This window comes from Clarias gariepinus, chromosome 20 (assembly GCF_024256425.1).
Source record: "Clarias gariepinus isolate MV-2021 ecotype Netherlands chromosome 20, CGAR_prim_01v2, whole genome shotgun sequence".
NCBI classification, from domain to species: Eukaryota; Metazoa; Chordata; class Actinopteri; order Siluriformes; family Clariidae; genus Clarias; species Clarias gariepinus.
In genome coordinates this window covers 10,094,699-10,114,570 of record NC_071119.1, presented here as the reverse complement: position 1 = coordinate 10,114,570, position 19,872 = coordinate 10,094,699, and the positions used below count along the sequence as shown (strand labels likewise).

Sequence of the window (19,872 nt, the reverse complement as noted above, 5' to 3'; positions counted from 1 at the left end):
ATTAGGTAGTGTGGGTGAATTTTACTTATTATATCATTAAACTTGCTGAGTCAAATAATAGGTAAGTGGTAAAAGGACTATTTGCAAGAGTAGTATTTACCACCCACCAAAATCATTTTCAACGGCTTGTGAAAATTCAAAGGCTCCACAAAAAAAAAAAAAAAAAAAAAGCTGATAAGTCAGAAGAGCTGAAGAGGAGCAGTTAAGTAAAATACTTTGCATTGGGTAATGAATAAAACACTGGGTGCAGATATAGGAAAATATTCACAATTTGAGAGAGGGTGGTGATGAAGCAGATTTATTGTTAACATTACCAAAGTGAATTACTTTCCACATTTATAATTTATACTTTTTCACCTTTTGGGAAATGTTTAATTTGTAGTATTTCATAGCAAATTTGCCAATAATTTTCTGATTCAGGATACAGAACCTGTAAAGAGAAATGAAATCACACTCTCAAGCTGTGAGCACCTGCACAACTCAGTGTAAATACACATAGTGATCATGTACAGAGACGGGCCTCTGAAAGTGTTTGTGTGGGTTTGAGTTTAACTTCCTGAACTAAGAACAGAGCACAGATGTATATATTTGACTACAGCACATACACAAAGTCACTGTGAGAGCTAGGGCAGATACAGAACAGACAGCATTACCTGAGAAATCAGAAACAGAGATGAGGGAAAATGTTTATGCAAACTCGGAAGTGTCAAACAAGAGATCAGCTGACTCGTATGAAGACATTTATGTGAATGAAGATGTTCCTGAGACTCGTGTGACGGAAAGCCATGGGGGGTCTTTGATCTCAGGTACACACACACGCACACACAAACTCACTCACTCACTACTGTATATTTACAAACTCCTAGTGTTGGTGAGTGCATTATTTAACCAATAGCATAAAAAGCTGATGAACACTATGCTCGAAATTTCATATGGTATACTTTCTGCTCATGATTTTGTAGTTCCATTTTGCAAAATGATTAAATAATGACTCTGTTTGCAGCTTATTATTATTATTTGTTGTTGTATAATGTATAACTGTTACAGTGTTAACAGTGCAACCCTATGTAATCACCTGACATGACTGTAACTGTGAGTGAAGGGTGAACTAATGAGAACTCATCTTTCTTTTAAAAGGCTCACTTCCTCTTTCCCATTTTTGTGTGTTCCTTTTAAGCTGTGATTCTAACTCTGTGGTTTTTGCAACTACCTGTTGACACATCTGTTAAACCACTTTGCTTTTAGTAGAAAGTATCACAGTTTACAGTAAAAGAAAAAAAGAAAAAAAGGCAGAAATGAGTGGTTTTAACAGATTAAATTGCAGATAACTGTTTCTTCAATAAAAACAGCACCGGCAGACAAGTCCAAAATATTAGGAAGAGTTATAAACAGGGACAGGCACACTGGGTCAACTTACCAGAATATCATAACATGCAGAATCAAAGCCTTAGTAAAATCAGTCTTGAGCAACTGAGCAAATATTTTAAATTGAGTATTAGTGCAGAGTCTGTTCATAAAGAGCATGATTTTTTTTTTTTTTTTTTTTAGAAACAGGCATGCATTATTAGAACTGAGTATGAGGCTGTGGTCATGGAAAACAAAAGAGCTTGCTAAAATTGGGTCCAATATATAATTCCTGGAAGGATAGGGGTGAAACATTATATTCAAGTAATAAATGTGGTTGTATTTAAAAAAAAATATATATAATTATGACCAGAGATCACTTAAAAGTTGAAATCTGAAACCAGTTGGGGAAGAAAAATTGTAAACTCAAAGAATTGGGACTAAGCATCTGTGTAGCCTTAAGAAAAACACTCATCAAGGCTTCAGTTTGTGAGGGAGCATAAAGACTGCAGAGCACTGGAAAACGGTCATCTGGCCAGATGAGTCCAGAATTATCCTGATCAAGAGTAATGGGAACATCAGAGCAAAAAGAGATGCACTTATTATCCCTAGTGCCTCCCATACAAACCTGTGGATGAGATCAGTTGATGATCTGACTGTACTGAATGACCATGGACTTTTTTACCTCCTCTGATGGCACAGCCATTTCACAATTTGTGAAGGAGCATTTTTGGGAGCATAAGGTATCATTTTCACCCATGAAATAGCCACCAAATTGTGTGATCTTATAGTATATGACACTTTTTTGGCAGGCAGTGTACTTTAAAAGACTGAACTATTAAGGCAATTTTCACAATAAGAATAAGAAAGAAAGCTAAATAATTAACATGATATAATCCAACCTGAGAGCCAGCTTGATGTTTGCTTTGAAAAATATGTTCATTCAAAATAGAACTGTGTGCATTCCATAGGCTTGTGAAATCAGACTGCTACTATATACATCTAAGGTTATGAGGAGTTCTGTATTTTGTGATAAAATTTGTGATTTATTAATTCATTGGTATTATACAGTACTTAGTGTTAGCCACTAGGGTTCTCCATCATAACCGAGTACTTAATAGTCTTGCATGTCGTGGACCTCAACATTGGAACTTAACACACACAACACTTTTATTTGCATTTGCTGAAGAAACACTTTATTATTATGGTTTCTTTATTAGTTTGTTTTAGGTATTAAATGATTGATGGTTATAAATGATCTAATAAAATAAGCACATTTGTATTTATTTTCTCACACGATCTAACACTGCAGCAAGCAGATGTCACAGACTGACTGCAGTGTGTGTGCTGCTGTGTGTTCTGCTGACTGCTGTCACTGTGCTGTGGATTAAACTCAACTTTTTAAAAATGGAACATAACCAGCTACAGACTAGAAACAAAAATGTGACCATAGAGAGAGACCAGCTACAGACCAGAAACAAAAACCTGACCATAGAGAGAGACCAGCTACAGACCAGAAACAAAAACCTGACCATAGAGAGAGACCAGCTACAGACCAGAAACAAAAACCTGACCATAGAGAGAGACCAGCTACAGACCAGAAGCAAGAACCTAACCCCAGAGAAAGACCAGCTACAGACATGTTACAAGCTGGCTTTAAGTAAGTAATTTTTTTTTTGTTTCCTCAGTCAGTAGTTTAAATTTAGCACCAATATTATTATGCAGTAAACATCAATTTCAGGGTTTAGTCCCTTATATTATATATTAAACATAATTGTTATACTGTATATAAAACAAATATAATATAAAATATATGTGTTGTTCCCTACTTACGAGTTCCATTTCTGGAGCACGTTTTGTATGTTGGATTTGTTATTAAGTCTAACAAAGAAGGCTTGTTCGCCTTTGGTATGAATATACAATATAAAGCATACCAATCCACTCAAATACATCCCACCCCCTTCCCAAAAAACACTTCTGCTCTTTGGAAAATAAATTTCACAATAAAATGATGTCTCTGCGCCTTTAAATCTCATGGGGAATCCCAGATGCCATTTTGTTTAAGCAAATTTTCAAATAAGAAGTAATGGAAACTGTGAGTTGTTCCACAACCCAAAAATATTAATAGAAAATTTATTAATAGGAAGTCAAATTAATTAACCTGCACTTTACCAATGAAAAGAATCAGGCTGTGTGTGAAAGGAGGGGGTGGGGTGGTACTGTGTAGGATTTTTATATACACACGCACGTTCATGCACGCATGAATGTTGACTTTGAGTGAGGCACACGCACTAAGAGAGAAGAAGCACTGGCTCAGATCATTGGCTTGGCATATACGGACTGTTCGTAGTGGAAAAACCTCAATAACTCTCTAACTAAGCAGCAAACTAAGTTAATCGCAATCCAAGGTTTTACTGGTATGTGAGATGTAACAGTGCTGTAACTTTAATTAGCTAGAGGACTTCTGGATGCCATTTTCTCAGCTGTTTTCCACTGTGTTGGACTGTGAACACTCTTTTCTTGTACCATTGTGCTTCTGAACAGATTCAGTGAAATTGGTGAGGCCGACTCATTTCTCCTGCACCCCACCCACACATACATTATCCCGGACTTTAGCCTTTTTATACAGTCACTTATACATTAAACATATTGTGTATATAATTGTAAATATACAGTATCTATTTTTTGTACAATATCTGTGAGCTACTCCATGATTTTTTTGCATCTATGATTTTTTTGAAGAACCTCGGTCAGTGAGTATCTGCAAAAGTTCATAAATCTAATCTTTGTAAGTCGGGGACTGTGTACATATACATGATCATGTCAAATACATTTTAATGGATTTCCCAAGCAATTCTTAAAATAAACATGTACAGTGAAACCTTGGATTGCGAGTAACACAGTTCGCGAGTGTTTCACAAGACGAGCAAAGATTTTTAATCAATTTTGACTTGAAAAACGAGAAAGTCTTGGTTTACCGAGTATCATGTATCACGCATGCGCTTCTTGTTTTGACGCCGAGCGTCACATGATCAAAAACGGAGCCAACTATTTTTCTCTCTCTTTTGTTCTGCAGAATTGTGGGTAATCGTCTCCCCTGCTGGGTCTTGGTGTGCATCTCTTACTGGTATTATCAACATCCGTGTGCGCGTGTACTGTTTACTATAACACCGTGAGCACGTGTGTGTGTGTAAAACATATTTTATGTACTGTTTCTTACAGTTTCTTGCAAAAGCAAGTCTCATTAGAGGTTCAAAAAATTCTCTCCCTCTCTGTAGTTAGTCGATATGTGTGTGTGCACGCGTGTTATTTGACACCGCGCTCCTTAACACACATACACACACACACACACTCTCTCTCGCCTTTACAGCCCCCCACTCACCCCCTCCTTCTCTTGGCTTCCCACACACATACAGACACACAGGGTCACTCTCTGCCCTACACGGAAACTCTGCTTTGTCGCATTTCTTTTCAAAGGTAAAGTGCAGGTAAATGTTTTTTTTGTTTTTTTGTTTTTTTACTTTACACCAGTGATTCCATTAGTATGCGCTCACGCGAGTGTCATTAGCGATGTTCCTTGCTAACTTTTCCGATAAAACAGCCTTTTCGTTATGCGCCTGTGCGCATAAACGAAAACACTTATCTATCAGAATTTAGTTTTATTTTTTTTAAAGGTAAACTTTAAACTTACTTTATATTTTGTATTAATTATTTTAATGTATTTTTTGGGGGGCTGTGGAACGAATAATTTTGGTTTTCATTATTTCTTATGGGAAAATTAGTATTTTAACGAGTGTTTTGGAATATGAGCCCACTTCCGGAACAAATTCCATTGTAGTTTATTGAACTTCCTTTTACCCAGGACATTTACAAAAGTCTATTTAAAAATAATTTTAGAAACTACTCAAGTTCTCTACTATGTAATCAGATTCCTTCATCAAACAAGGATGGATCCAGTTCCGCTCCAGTTTCTATTACGGTTCTACTGAGGAAAAAAACTGGTCTGAGAGCAGACAGGACTGCAAAAAGAGAGGTGCAGACCTGGTGATCATAAACAGCAAAGAGGAACAGGTGTGTGTACAGCAAGTGCGAGTGTATGTTTAAAGTCTAAACCAGTGCAATCTTTTCATACTGATCTTGCTATCTCAGGAGTTCATCAATAAACAGCTGGTGAAAGACTGGGCTTGGATTGGTCTGAGTGACAAACAAACAGAGGGAAAGTGGAAATGGGTGGATGGAACAGAACTTATCAGTGGCATTAAGTAAGAAATAGAAATTTATTTTATATGCACCAATCAGCCATAAAACTAACACCACAAAATATTAATGCATTATCATTCATTATTAATTGTATACCAGTAAACTGATGACATGAGCATAGGCACCCAAGGTTCCTTTATGCTTTTGGGACCAAAGGCTAGCCTAACTATCCCAGTCTCTTAAAAAAGCCAATTCAGCACAAATATAAAAAAAAAATGTCAATGCTGGGCACCAGAACATCCAGTGCACCCCAACCTGCCACACATGGGACCCAGCAGGCAAAAAGCCCAAAGGTGCCCACCTGGCATCCAAATTCCACAGATTCTAATCAAGCATCATGGGTTGTAATGGCCAAACAAATCTGATCCACAGCGGCCTCACCCCACAATCCAAAGCACCCAAAGGATCTGCTGCCAATGTCCTGTTGTCAGAAACCACAGCGCCATGGATGGCAAAAGGAGATTCTACACAATACTGGCATATTCTTTGGATTTGTAATGTCATGATTTATTGGTGTATATATAAACATTTATTTTACTGCCTTACATAGCGTGAATCAAGCACTGTAGTATCAGACAACCAATATAAGAATTCTTGCAGCAAATGGATTAAAGGATGCTACAGTACAATGATCCCCTGTTAAAATCTTACTGGTCAGAAGTATGAAGTTGTGATTTTTATGATTAATGTTACTGAACTCAGGACAGTTGGACTAAAAAAGTGGAATAGAAGATTACTGAAATAAGACTTCTCTGGCTTTCAGATACTGGAATAAGGGGGAACCAAATGATACAGGAGGTGATGAAGACTGTGCAGTGATTAGTACCTTTTCAAATAGCAAAGTTTGGAATGATGTGCAATGCTCTCTAAAGGTATGGTGGATCTGTGAGATAAGGGCTTTTTAGTGATGAATTTGGAATTTTGTTAACCTGCCCTCAGTAAACCTGCTCACACACCTGCTCAGCACCACCACATGCTGAAATTCATTCTGTTAATATCTATTTAATATAAATATCAATTTCTTTCTTATTTGTTTATTTGTTTGCTACAAATAAATTTGTAGAAAACAAATAAACAAAGTCATGGTTTTTCCACATATACAGTAGGATTTGACTTTAGTTCTCTAGTCTACTGTCCTGTATTAAAACTATTTACCAAAAAACAAAAACTGATAAGAATTAGATGATTATTTCCCTCTTTGTTTTTTTTTTACCTAAAAAGATCCACCCCAACCCCCCACCCCCACATGCTATTTGTGATTATTCTTATTAAATTTGCAGTGTTTGTTTGTTTTTTTGCCATGGTTGTCATTCTATTTAGATTTATTTCTCATAGATTGTATGTTACTAACATATGGGTTTAAAATAATAAAATTTATTATTATTATTATTATTATTATTATTATTATTATTAATAATAATAATAATAATAAAAATATTTTTTAATATTGATTTTATTATTAAAATATAAAATAAATTATGTGCACAATTAAAATGCAATGGTTATTGTAAGGTTTTATAATATAGTAAGACGATGTAATGTAATAAGAAGATTCCTGTGCCCTGAGAACAGACTCCTCACTGTGCTTCCTCATGCATTATGTGGTAACACCTTCTATATTCTGTATCCAGACAAATATACATCCAAGTGGCTCTTGTCTGCTATGACCCTTTTGTTTAATCAGGAAAATGCAAATGTAATTCCTCTCTCCTGTCTGTCTCCTGCTCTGTCTCTATGACTGACATGTTAATGTTTGGGACGTAGCACAATTTAAATGTGCTCTCTTTTCTGAAAATAAACAGAGATCTTCAGACAGCATGTGTGTGTGTGTGTGTGTGCGTGTGTGTGCTTGTCTCTCCCGGTCGATCAGACCCGAACCGGTAAGTGTATCAAGGTGCAGCGGACACAACAAGCAATAACGCTTCTTCTCTTAGCTTCTATTAAGTTTTTTTTTCTTTTTTTTACTTTTTTTTAATTTACACGCTGTATGTTTGCATTTGAGGCAGTGCAATGTTGCCTTTACTTTATAATCCAGCAGGTGGTACACTCTAAACTATTCACACAAAACAGCATTCTGTGCGGCAGGGGCAAGTTTAAAGTTTGTTTAGAATTGTAATATAATACATCTATAATTCTGATATCAAATTGCAACATACAAAATCACGATACAAGTCGAATCTGCACCCAGGTATCATGATAATATTGTAATGCGTGAACCCTGATGATTTCCAGTTATAATTTTACCATTTCAAAATATAAGATATTGTTTATTTAAAAGTGGCGGACTTACTCCCCCTAAACAAAGCCTCCTTATATGTCATAATACCCTTCTTCATTTAATCATCTGTCATTTTTTTCATTTAACAGACCCTAAGAGTCATAACAAAAGCAAAATAGAAAATATGAAAATAAATTAAAGATTTTACTTTTAGAACAGATTTACCAGATTGATGTCTTTATTTCTGAGTGTGTAGGGTCACCATTTATAAACAAGCAAGTAGGATCCGCTGTCTTATTAAAATAATTACCTGCTCAGTTTTTCTAACCTACAAGCCTAAGTAGTTATAACCTCAAACTCTTAATATTACTACGAAATTCAAGTGAAACGTTGTGCCACTAGAGGGCAGTGTTGTGTCTTTTAGCAGGATTTAACATTAAACAAATCAGCTGCAGTGAAAAGTTTTTCATTTTTCCTTTTCCTTTTTCAGAGAGAGATAGAGTTTATTGGGATTGTAATAAATTTTTTTTTTGCATTCTGCAAACACACACACACACACACACACACACCAAATTCATTGAAAAATGAACAAAAATGTAAATAATGTAGAATTGTGAACGTCGCTGTGTGTAAAAGTTGAAAGGATTCATGTTAAATGGCACAAATCTGACCTCTAGTGGCAAAACTGTGCACCTGCATTTAGTGGTAATAGTGAGATCTTAAAGTTATTAAATCTCTGCATGTAAGTTAAAAACATTAACCAAATAATTATCCCAATGTGAAAACTGATCCTACTTGTTATATCAGGGCCTTAAAAGTATTTTCTAGTTATAATTAAGGTGAGTTTAACGAACAAAAGGACATGTACAAAAATACATTAGAAATTAAAAGTATTTTTAACCATTTTGAAATAAATATAATTTCATGGCATACTGTTTTATAAAAAGCATTGTCTGAGGTTAAAAACATGTACACAGCCAAACATGGTATGATATGCAATGAAATGCTTATACGACCACCTAAGACCTAGAATAAAAAAGAAAATAGAGTATTCACATGAATAAAATATAAAATAATAGAAAATGATACAAATATAAAAATCATTAGCTGTAAAATGTACAAGTAATAAAATTAAATATGATCAAGGTAGAATTAAAATAGAAGTGCATGAGAAGTGAATAGGTTATGGAGGATTAGTTACAACTGAATGCAGGTAAATGTTACAACTGAATGAACAGGTGAAGCTTTAAGTGATGGTTTAATATTGGGTCATTATTATTATTCTTTTTAGCTTTGTTAGTTAATGGGAATTATATAAAAAAAAATATTATGTTATTTTTGCCTGTGGTATGTCATGCAGACAGAGACTTAATTTAAAATAAATCAAAATGAATCAAATATAACTAGACACAGCTATGAATAGAAATCATGATTTAAACTTTGACATGGTCCCTGACATTGGAGGATGTAGAACACTTTATATGGGGTGAACAGGTGGCAAAAATGTCAATCAGGAACTAAATCATACCATACATGCATCGATTACTAATTTTACTGATCAACCGTTTAATCTTTGTTATTCCATTTAGTAAAATGTTACTGCACTGCATTTATATGAACAGAGAATAAAATCATCCCATAAGGCCCAACTGGAATTACAACAGGATCATCTATCTCCCTGTCTCCACCTGTCTCACCATCAGTCCCTGCTTCTGTCCCTCACTCTGATTCCCCCTTATCTTCTCATCTTTGTCTTCTCTCATTTCCTCATTTCTTTCCTCTGTGCTCCTCTCTGTCTCTCCTCATCTCTCCTGCCTGTACTCACTTCTCCTTCTGTATTTCTCTTCATATCTTCGTCCTGCCCAGATGTATGTCTTTAATGACTGAAAAAGTTTACAACATTTTAAACTATGTTTTTTTTAGTTCTTTTTTATATCTTAATTTCCTTTTCACTACTGTAACCCACAGTGGTTGAGAGTTTTATGGTTAAAAGAGTCTAACCTACACTGTAGTAAACTCTGATTAATACATTATATAGAGAGAGTGAGAGGACACATTGTGCTGGAAAAGCAGAACATTCAGAACAAGCGAGTGAATGAACTTCTGATTGAGTGAATGAACCTGTAACACACTCCTGGCAGGTCTACCTCAATCCACCATTCGTCCTCTGCAGCTGATCCAGAGTGCAGCTGCACATCTCATTCTCAACCTTCCCAAGTTCTCCCACACCACTCTACTTCTCCGCTACCTGCACTGCCTTCCTGTAGCTGCCTGCATCAAATAGAAAACCCTGATGCTAGACTACAAAGCTAAAAAAGGAGAACCTACTTACTTCTCTGCTCTAATCACACCATGCACCACATCACGTTGCCTCCGATCCTCCAGCACCGCTCAGCTGTTTCCACCATCTCTTAGGGATTAAGGAAGACATGCATCTAGACTTTTTTTTTATTCTGGCACCTAGATGGTGGAATGAACTTCCTTCAGATGTTTGTACAGCTGAGTCTTTGGCAATCTTTAAATGATGACTCGAGACATATTTGTTTCTTCAGTAATTGGACTAATCCTCCCACCCCACCCAAAAAAATTATAAAAATCCCCTTCCCATATGTGTTAGACTGATGGCACTTAGATAGTAACACCTAGTAACCCAGTCTAAGTATCTATCCAATGACGGAAACTTTAAAGCACTTTTTGTAAGTCACTCCGGATAAGAGTGTCTGCCAAATGCCTCAATGTAAATGAACTTTGACTCAGGTCTCCAAACAGTTTATGAACAAAGCTGTGGTTTTTCTTTTTTACATTCGCAGTGTTAAGAACTGAAAAAAGTAAGGGTGGGGGTTGGTTGAAAATGGAAAGGCTATGAAGGAAGCCATATAGTAGGGGGTCTTTTAAAGTCAACAGTATACTCTGTAAATAAAAGTGCAGAACCCAGTAGTGGATTGTTCATGTCTGGGCTCAAACACGGGCAGAAAATATATAACACAAAAATGATGGATAATTGTACTCAGAAAAGCAAAGCAGGAGCAACTGTTTTCTGTTCCCTCTGTTAAACTCTAACAGTATCCACATTCTCACAGACATCCACTATCATCTCCACTCATGGAAAATATACTAAATGATTTGTAACACTTATATGGACAAGCAAATTAACAGAGACAAGTGTCTCACTTGTGTCAGTGTCTTCCTCCTGTCACAATCAGGCCAGGCTCCGAAGCAAGTCAAACACCACGCCCCCCCATCTCCAGAGTACTAATCACCGCCACCTGATCACAATGAGGACAAACTCTCAAAAGCGCACGCCACACAACATTCAACGTCCGGGCTCGTAAGACGAAAGTGGACCGAATCTCCAGACTAGTAAGACTCGAATAAGTGTCTTAAAATTACTTACCTGTTCTCCTTAGAAGTCTGTTCTCCTGTTTGTTTTTCCATCTCCATGGCTCCGTGTGTAGGCGTGCGCACATCTCCCTCGCCGTTGTCTCAGTGTGCCCTCCGAACCGACCGCACCATCCCCGAATCTCCACGTAGGTCAGAAAGGAAAGGAGCGATCATCAAGGCTTCCCCCCATGTAAAGTGACTGCTGATAATTCCCAGTACTTATCCTAGTGCTCAACCTTGACCCTACCGTGTCTGCTGAATCAATAAACATAACTTTCTTAAAAGACTTACCCTCCTGTGTCAGTCCGATTCTGTTACAGAAGCCCGGACCATAACAACACGACAGGATGAGTGAAACCGATCCTATCCGTGAGCTGGTGGCGCAGTTACGCCGGGTAGTAACATCCCCACCATTACCAGAGACAGCCACCGGTGCTTCTTCTACGCCCACGGTAACTAGCCCGCTGGCGCGACCAGCGCCCTTCTCTGGCACGGCAGGGAACTGCAAGGGATTTCTGCTCCAATGTTCCCTCACGTTTACAATGCACCCCAACAGTTATCCCACCGACCAGGCAAAAATCGCTTACATCATTTCCTTGCTATCTGGACCAGCATTACAATGGGCTGAGGCAATCTGGACATGGGGAGGACCACTAACCCAATCTTATGACCTCTTTGACTCCCATTTCCGGGAAGTATTTAAAAGGACAGACAGTAAGGAATCGGCTGGAGAACAACTCTATCATCTTAAACAAGGTGAAAAATCAGTTCAAGAATATGCTCTCCAGTTTCGTACCCTAGCCTCCTCTAGTGGCTGGAATGAACAGGCCCTCATTACCACCTACCGTCAAGGCCTTCATCCAGATTTGCGAGTTATGCTGGCTACTCATGATGACTCACTGGGGCTTAAAGAATTTATTCAACTGTTCATCTGCTGCTCAGCACGTCTTTCTTCCTGCCAACGTAGCACCCATGCTCCCCCCGATTTCCTCCCAATTCCGCCGATAAAGCCAGGGAACTCTGAACCCACATTGGAACCTATGCAATTGGACAGGGGTCGGATCTCACCGAGTGAACGGCAGAGAAGGCTGACCCAGAACCTCTGCCTGTACTTTGAACGCGGGGCACCTCAGGCGGAAGTGCCCCACTCGACCTCCTCGTCCCTTGGTGAGTGTTTGGTCTTCTCATATAGAACGAATCCAACCCCTCACCACAGTTGTAAGCCTTACAGCCTCCGATGTTTCAATTTCAGTGGCAGCACTCCTCGACTCTGGGTCAGCCGGGAACTTCATCTCTGGGAACCTGTGTCGGCACCTCCGGCTCAAGACCACCCTGATGGAACGATCCTTCCAGGTTCAGTCAATAACCGGAAAGCCCCTTTCCAGAAAGTCTGTGTGCACCTCTGCTGGTCCCGTGACACTGCAGGTGGGACTTCTTCATCAAGAGGAGATCACTCTTTTAGTGCTTGAAGAATCCACGGCAGATGTGGTCTTGGGACGCCCCTGGTTGATGAAACACAATCCCATCCTCTCTTGGGCCACAGGGGAAGTACTCCAGTGGGGAAAGGAGTGTACACAGTCCTGTTTTCCAGCATTACCTCTATGACCCCAACTCTTACAGTTACAATCCACCTCCATCGAAAGCCCAATAGAAAAACAGTCGGTGAACATATCCCCCCAGTACTCCACATTCAGTGACGTGTTCTGCCCCAAAAGGGCAACCCAATTACCACCACATCGTCAATGGGATTGCGCAATCGACTTCCTCCCTGGTGAGCCATTACCTCAGAGATGCATCTATCCTCTCTCCATCCCCGAAAGACAGGCAATGGAGGAGTACATCGATGAGGCCCTACAACAGGGCTTTATACGCCCATCAACTTCCCCTGCAGCATCCAGTTTCTTTTTCGTGGCGAAAAAAGATGGTGGTCTTCGTCCGTGCATAGACTTCCGCACCCTCAATAAGGCCACAGTCAAGTTTCGCTATCCGTTACCCCTGGTCCCAGCAGCCTTAGAATGTCTCAGAGAAGCCACTGTGTTCACAAAACTAGACCTTCGCAGCGCCTACAATCTTATCCGTATTCAGAAAGGAGATGAATGGAAAACTGCCTTCATAACACCTACAGGACATTATGAGTACCTCGTGATGCCCTATGGCCTTGTCAATGCCCCGGCCATCGTCCTGTCACAATCGGGCCAGGCTCCGAAGCAAGTCAAACACCACGCCCCCCCCATCTCCAGAGTACTAATCACCGCCACCTGATCACAATGAGGACAAACTCTCAAAAGCGCACGCCACACAACATTCAACGTCCGGGCTCGTAAGACGAAAGTGGACCGAATCTCCAGACTAGTAAGACTCGAATAAGTGTCTTAAAATTACTTACCTGTTCTCCTTAAAAGTCTGTTCTCCTGTTTGTTTTTCCATCTCCATGGCTCCGTGTGTAGGCGTGCGCACATCTCCCTCGCCGTTGTCTCAGTGTGCCCTCCGAACCGACCGCGCCATCCCCGAATCTCCACGTAGGTCAGAAAGGAAAGGAGCGATCATCAAGGCTTCCCCCCATGTAAAGTGACTGCTGATAATTCCCAGTACTTATCCTAGTGCTCAACCTTGACCCTACCGTGTCTGCTGAATCAATAAACATAACTTTCTTAAAAGACTTACCCTCCTGTGTCAGTCCGATTCTGTTACAGAAGCCCGGACCATAACAACACGACAGGATGAGTGAAACCGATCCTATCCGTGAGCTGGTGGCGCAGTTACGCCGGGTAGTAACATCCCCACCATTACCAGAGACAGCCACCGGTGCTTCTTCTACGCCCACGGTAACTAGCCCGCTGGCGCGACCAGCGCCCTTCTCTGGCACGGCGGGGAACTGCAAGGGATTTCTGCTCCAATGTTCCCTCACGTTTACAATGCACCCCAACAGTTATCCCACCGACCAGGCAAAAATCGCTTACATCATTTCCTTGCTATCTGGACCAGCATTACAATGGGCTGAGGCAATCTGGACATGGGGAGGACCACTAACCCAATCTTATGACCTCTTTGACTCCCATTTCCGGGAAGTATTTGAAAGGACAGACAGTAAGGAATCGGCTGGAGAACAACTCTATCATCTTAAACAAGGTGAAAAATCAGTTCAAGAATATGCTCTCCAGTTTCGTACCCTAGCCTCCTCTAGTGGCTGGAATGAACAGGCCCTCATTACCACCTACCGTCAAGGCCTTCATCCAGATTTGCGAGTTATGCTGGCTACTCATGATGACTCACTGGGGCTTAAAGAATTTATTCAACTGTTCATCTGCTGCTCAGCACGTCTTTCTTCCTGCCAACGTAGCACCCATGCTCCCCCCGATTTCCTCCCAATTCCGCCGATAAAGCCAGGGAACTCTGAACCCACATTGGAACCTATGCAATTGGACAGGGGTCGGATCTCACCGAGTGAACGGCAGAGAAGGCTGACCCAGAACCTCTGCCTGTACTTTGAACGCGGGGCACCTCAGGCGGAAGTGCCCCACTCGACCTCCTCGTCCCTTGGTGAGTGTTTGGTCTTCTCATATAGAACGAATCCAACCCCTCACCACAGTTGTAAGCCTTACAGCCTCCGATGTTTCAATTTCAGTGGCAGCACTCCTCGACTCTGGGTCAGCCGGGAACTTCATCTCTGGGAACCTGTGTCGGCACCTCCGGCTCAAGACCACCCTGATGGAACGATCCTTCCAGGTTCAGTCAATAACCGGAAAGCCCCTTTCCAGAAAGTCTGTGTGCACCTCTGCTGGTCCCGTGACACTGCAGGTGGGACTTCTTCATCAAGAGGAGATCACTCTTTTAGTGCTTGAAGAATCCACGGCAGATGTGGTCTTGGGACGCCCCTGGTTGATGAAACACAATCCCATCCTCTCTTGGGCCACAGGGGAAGTACTCCAGTGGGGAAAGGAGTGTACACAGTCCTGTTTTCCAGCATTACCTCTATGACCCCAACTCTTACAGTTACAATCCACCTCCATCGAAAGCCCAATAGAAAAACAGTCGGTGAACATATCCCCCCAGTACTCCACATTCAGTGACGTGTTCTGCCCCAAAAGGGCAACCCAATTACCACCACATCGTCAATGGGATTGCGCAATCGACTTCCTCCCTGGTGAGCCATTACCTCAGAGATGCATCTATCCTCTCTCCATCCCCGAAAGACAGGCAATGGAGGAGTACATCGATGAGGCCCTACAACAGGGCTTTATACGCCCATCAACTTCCCCTGCAGCATCCAGTTTCTTTTTCGTGGCGAAAAAAGATGGTGGTCTTCGTCCGTGCATAGACTTCCGCACCCTCAATAAGGCCACAGTCAAGTTTCGCTATCCGTTACCCCTGGTCCCAGCAGCCTTAGAATGTCTCAGAGAAGCCACTGTGTTCACAAAACTAGACCTTCGCAGCGCCTACAATCTTATCCGTATTCAGAAAGGAGATGAATGGAAAACTGCCTTCATAACACCTACAGGACATTATGAGTACCTCGTGATGCCCTATGGCCTTGTCAATGCCCCGGCCATCGTCCTGTCACAATCGGGCCAGGCTCCGAAGCAAGTCAAACACCACGCCCCCCCCATCTCCAGAGTACTAATCACCGCCACCTGATCACAATGAGGACAAACTCTCAAAAGCGCACGCCACACAACATTCAACGTCCGGGCTCGTAAGACGAAAGTGGACCGAATCTCCAGACTAGTAAGACTCGAATAAGTGTCTTAAAATTACTTACCTGTTCTCCTTAGAAGTCTGTTCTCCTGTTTGTTTTTCCATCTCCATGGCTCCGTGTGTAGGCGTGCGCACATCTCCCTCGCCGTTGTCTCAGTGTGCCCTCCGAACCGACCGCGCCATCCCCGAATCTCCACGTAGGTCAGAAAGGAAAGGAGCGATCATCAAGGCTTCCCCCCATGTAAAGTGACTGCTGATAATTCCCAGTACTTATCCTAGTGCTCAACCTTGACCCTACCGTGTCTGCTGAATCAATAAACATAACTTTCTTAAAAGACTTACCCTCCTGTGTCAGTCCGATTCTGTTACAGAAGCCCGGACCATAACAACACGACAGGATGAGTGAAACCGATCCTATCCGTGAGCTGGTGGCGCAGTTACGCCGGGTAGTAACATCCCCACCATTACCAGAGACAGCCACCGGTGCTTCTTCTACGCCCACGGTAACTAGCCCGCTGGCGCGACCAGCGCCCTTCTCTGGCACGGCGGGGAACTGCAAGGGATTTCTGCTCCAATGTTCCCTCACGTTTACAATGCACCCCAACAGTTATCCCACCGACCAGGCAAAAATCGCTTACATCATTTCCTTGCTATCTGGACCAGCATTACAATGGGCTGAGGCAATCTGGACATGGGGAGGACCACTAACCCAATCTTATGACCTCTTTGACTCCCATTTCCGGGAAGTATTTGAAAGGACAGACAGTAAGGAATCGGCTGGAGAACAACTCTATCATCTTAAACAAGGTGAAAAATCAGTTCAAGAATATGCTCTCCAGTTTCGTACCCTAGCCTCCTCTAGTGGCTGGAATGAACAGGCCCTCATTACCACCTACCGTCAAGGCCTTCATCCAGATTTGCGAGTTATGCTGGCTACTCATGATGACTCACTGGGGCTTAAAGAATTTATTCAACTGTTCATCTGCTGCTCAGCACGTCTTTCTTCCTGCCAACGTAGCACCCATGCTCCCCCCGATTTCCTCCCAATTCCGCCGATAAAGCCAGGGAACTCTGAACCCACATTGGAACCTATGCAATTGGACAGGGGTCGGATCTCACCGAGTGAACGGCAGAGAAGGCTGACCCAGAACCTCTGCCTGTACTTTGAACGCGGGGCACCTCAGGCGGAAGTGCCCCACTCGACCTCCTCGTCCCTTGGTGAGTGTTTGGTCTTCTCATATAGAACGAATCCAACCCCTCACCACAGTTGTAAGCCTTACAGCCTCCGATGTTTCAATTTCAGTGGCAGCACTCCTCGACTCTGGGTCAGCCGGGAACTTCATCTCTGGGAACCTGTGTCGGCACCTCCGGCTCAAGACCACCCTGATGGAACGATCCTTCCAGGTTCAGTCAATAACCGGAAAGCCCCTTTCCAGAAAGTCTGTGTGCACCTCTGCTGGTCCCGTGACACTGCAGGTGGGACTTCTTCATCAAGAGGAGATCACTCTTTTAGTGCTTGAAGAATCCACGGCAGATGTGGTCTTGGGACGCCCCTGGTTGATGAAACACAATCCCATCCTCTCTTGGGCCACAGGGGAAGTACTCCAGTGGGGAAAGGAGTGTACACAGTCCTGTTTTCCAGCATTACCTCTATGACCCCAACTCTTACAGTTACAATCCACCTCCATCGAAAGCCCAATAGAAAAACAGTCGGTGAACATATCCCCCCAGTACTCCACATTCAGTGACGTGTTCTGCCCCAAAAGGGCAACCCAATTACCACCACATCGTCAATGGGATTGCGCAATCGACTTCCTCCCTGGTGAGCCATTACCTCAGAGATGCATCTATCCTCTCTCCATCCCCGAAAGACAGGCAATGGAGGAGTACATCGATGAGGCCCTACAACAGGGCTTTATACGCCCATCAACTTCCCCTGCAGCATCCAGTTTCTTTTTCGTGGCGAAAAAAGATGGTGGTCTTCGTCCGTGCATAGACTTCCGCACCCTCAATAAGGCCACAGTCAAGTTTCGCTATCCGTTACCCCTGGTCCCAGCAGCCTTAGAATGTCTCAGAGAAGCCACTGTGTTCACAAAACTAGACCTTCGCAGCGCCTACAATCTTATCCGTATTCAGAAAGGAGATGAATGGAAAACTGCCTTCATAACACCTACAGGACATTATGAGTACCTCGTGATGCCCTATGGCCTTGTCAATGCCCCGGCCATCGTCCTGTCACAATCGGGCCAGGCTCCGAAGCAAGTCAAACACCACGCCCCCCCCATCTCCAGAGTACTAATCACCGCCACCTGATCACAATGAGGACAAACTCTCAAAAGCGCACGCCACACAACATTCAACGTCCGGGCTCGTAAGACGAAAGTGGACCGAATCTCCAGACTAGTAAGACTCGAATAAGTGTCTTAAAATTACTTACCTGTTCTCCTTAGAAGTCTGTTCTCCTGTTTGTTTTTCCATCTCCATGGCTCCGTGTGTAGGCGTGCGCACATCTCCCTCGCCGTTGTCTCAGTGTGCCCTCCGAACCGACCGCGCCATCCCCGAATCTCCACGTAGGTCAGAAAGGAAAGGAGCGATCATCAAGGCTTCCCCCCATGTAAAGTGACTGCTGATAATTCCCAGTACTTATCCTAGTGCTCAACCTTGACCCTACCGTGTCTGCTGAATCAATAAACATAACTTTCTTAAAAGACTTACCCTCCTGTGTCAGTCCGATTCTGTTACAGAAGCCCGGACCATAACAACACGACAGGATGAGTGAAACCGATCCTATCCGTGAGCTGGTGGCGCAGTTACGCCGGGTAGTAACATCCCCACCATTACCAGAGACAGCCACCGGTGCTTCTTCTACGCCCACGGTAACTAGCCCGCTGGCGCGACCAGCGCCCTTCTCTGGCACGGCGGGGAACTGCAAGGGATTTCTGCTCCAATGTTCCCTCACGTTTACAATGCACCCCAACAGTTATCCCACCGACCAGGCAAAAATCGCTTACATCATTTCCTTGCTATCTGGACCAGCATTACAATGGGCTGAGGCAATCTGGACATGGGGAGGACCACTAACCCAATCTTATGACCTCTTTGACTCCCATTTCCGGGAAGTATTTGAAAGGACAGACAGTAAGGAATCGGCTGGAGAACAACTCTATCATCTTAAACAAGGTGAAAAATCAGTTCAAGAATATGCTCTCCAGTTTCGTACCCTAGCCTCCTCTAGTGGCTGGAATGAACAGGCCCTCATTACCACCTACCGTCAAGGCCTTCATCCAGATTTGCGAGTTATGCTGGCTACTCATGATGACTCACTGGGGCTTAAAGAATTTATTCAACTGTTCATCTGCTGCTCAGCACGTCTTTCTTCCTGCCAACGTAGCACCCATGCTCCCCCCGATTTCCTCCCAATTCCGCCGATAAAGCCAGGGAACTCTGAACCCACATTGGAACCTATGCAATTGGACAGGGGTCGGATCTCACCGAGTGAACGGCAGAGAAGGCTGACCCAGAACCTCTGCCTGTACTTTGAACGCGGGGCACCTCAGGCGGAAGTGCCCCACTCGACCTCCTCGTCCCTTGGTGAGTGTTTGGTCTTCTCATATAGAACGAATCCAACCCCTCACCACAGTTGTAAGCCTTACAGCCTCCGATGTTTCAATTTCAGTGGCAGCACTCCTCGACTCTGGGTCAGCCGGGAACTTCATCTCTGGGAACCTGTGTCGGCACCTCCGGCTCAAGACCACCCTGATGGAACGATCCTTCCAGGTTCAGTCAATAACCGGAAAGCCCCTTTCCAGAAAGTCTGTGTGCACCTCTGCTGGTCCCGTGACACTGCAGGTGGGACTTCTTCATCAAGAGGAGATCACTCTTTTAGTGCTTGAAGAATCCACGGCAGATGTGGTCTTGGGACGCCCCTGGTTGATGAAACACAATCCCATCCTCTCTTGGGCCACAGGGGAAGT

At 42.8% G+C, this 19,872-nt stretch overlaps 1 protein-coding gene across 2 annotated transcripts; it reads left to right on the top strand.

Annotated features, from left to right (window-relative positions):
* The first annotated feature begins 633 nt into the window (after nt 1-633).
* Nucleotides 634-7,015, top strand: LOC128508318 (CD209 antigen-like protein C). Of its 2 annotated transcripts, XM_053479590.1 has the most exons (5): nt 634-806; nt 2,657-3,004; nt 5,273-5,415; nt 5,494-5,606; nt 6,368-7,015. In XM_053479590.1, exons 1-5 carry the CDS (start codon nt 674-676, stop codon nt 6,507-6,509), a joined length of 879 nt encoding a protein of 292 aa, XP_053335565.1. In that variant the 5' UTR covers nt 634-673; the 3' UTR covers nt 6,510-7,015. The 2 variants fall into 2 exon arrangements, with proteins under 2 accessions (XP_053335565.1, XP_053335566.1); XM_053479591.1 differs by lacking the exon at nt 5,494-5,606 and having other exon boundaries at nt 6,368-6,452.
* Nucleotides 7,016-19,872: the final 12,857 nt, after the last annotated feature.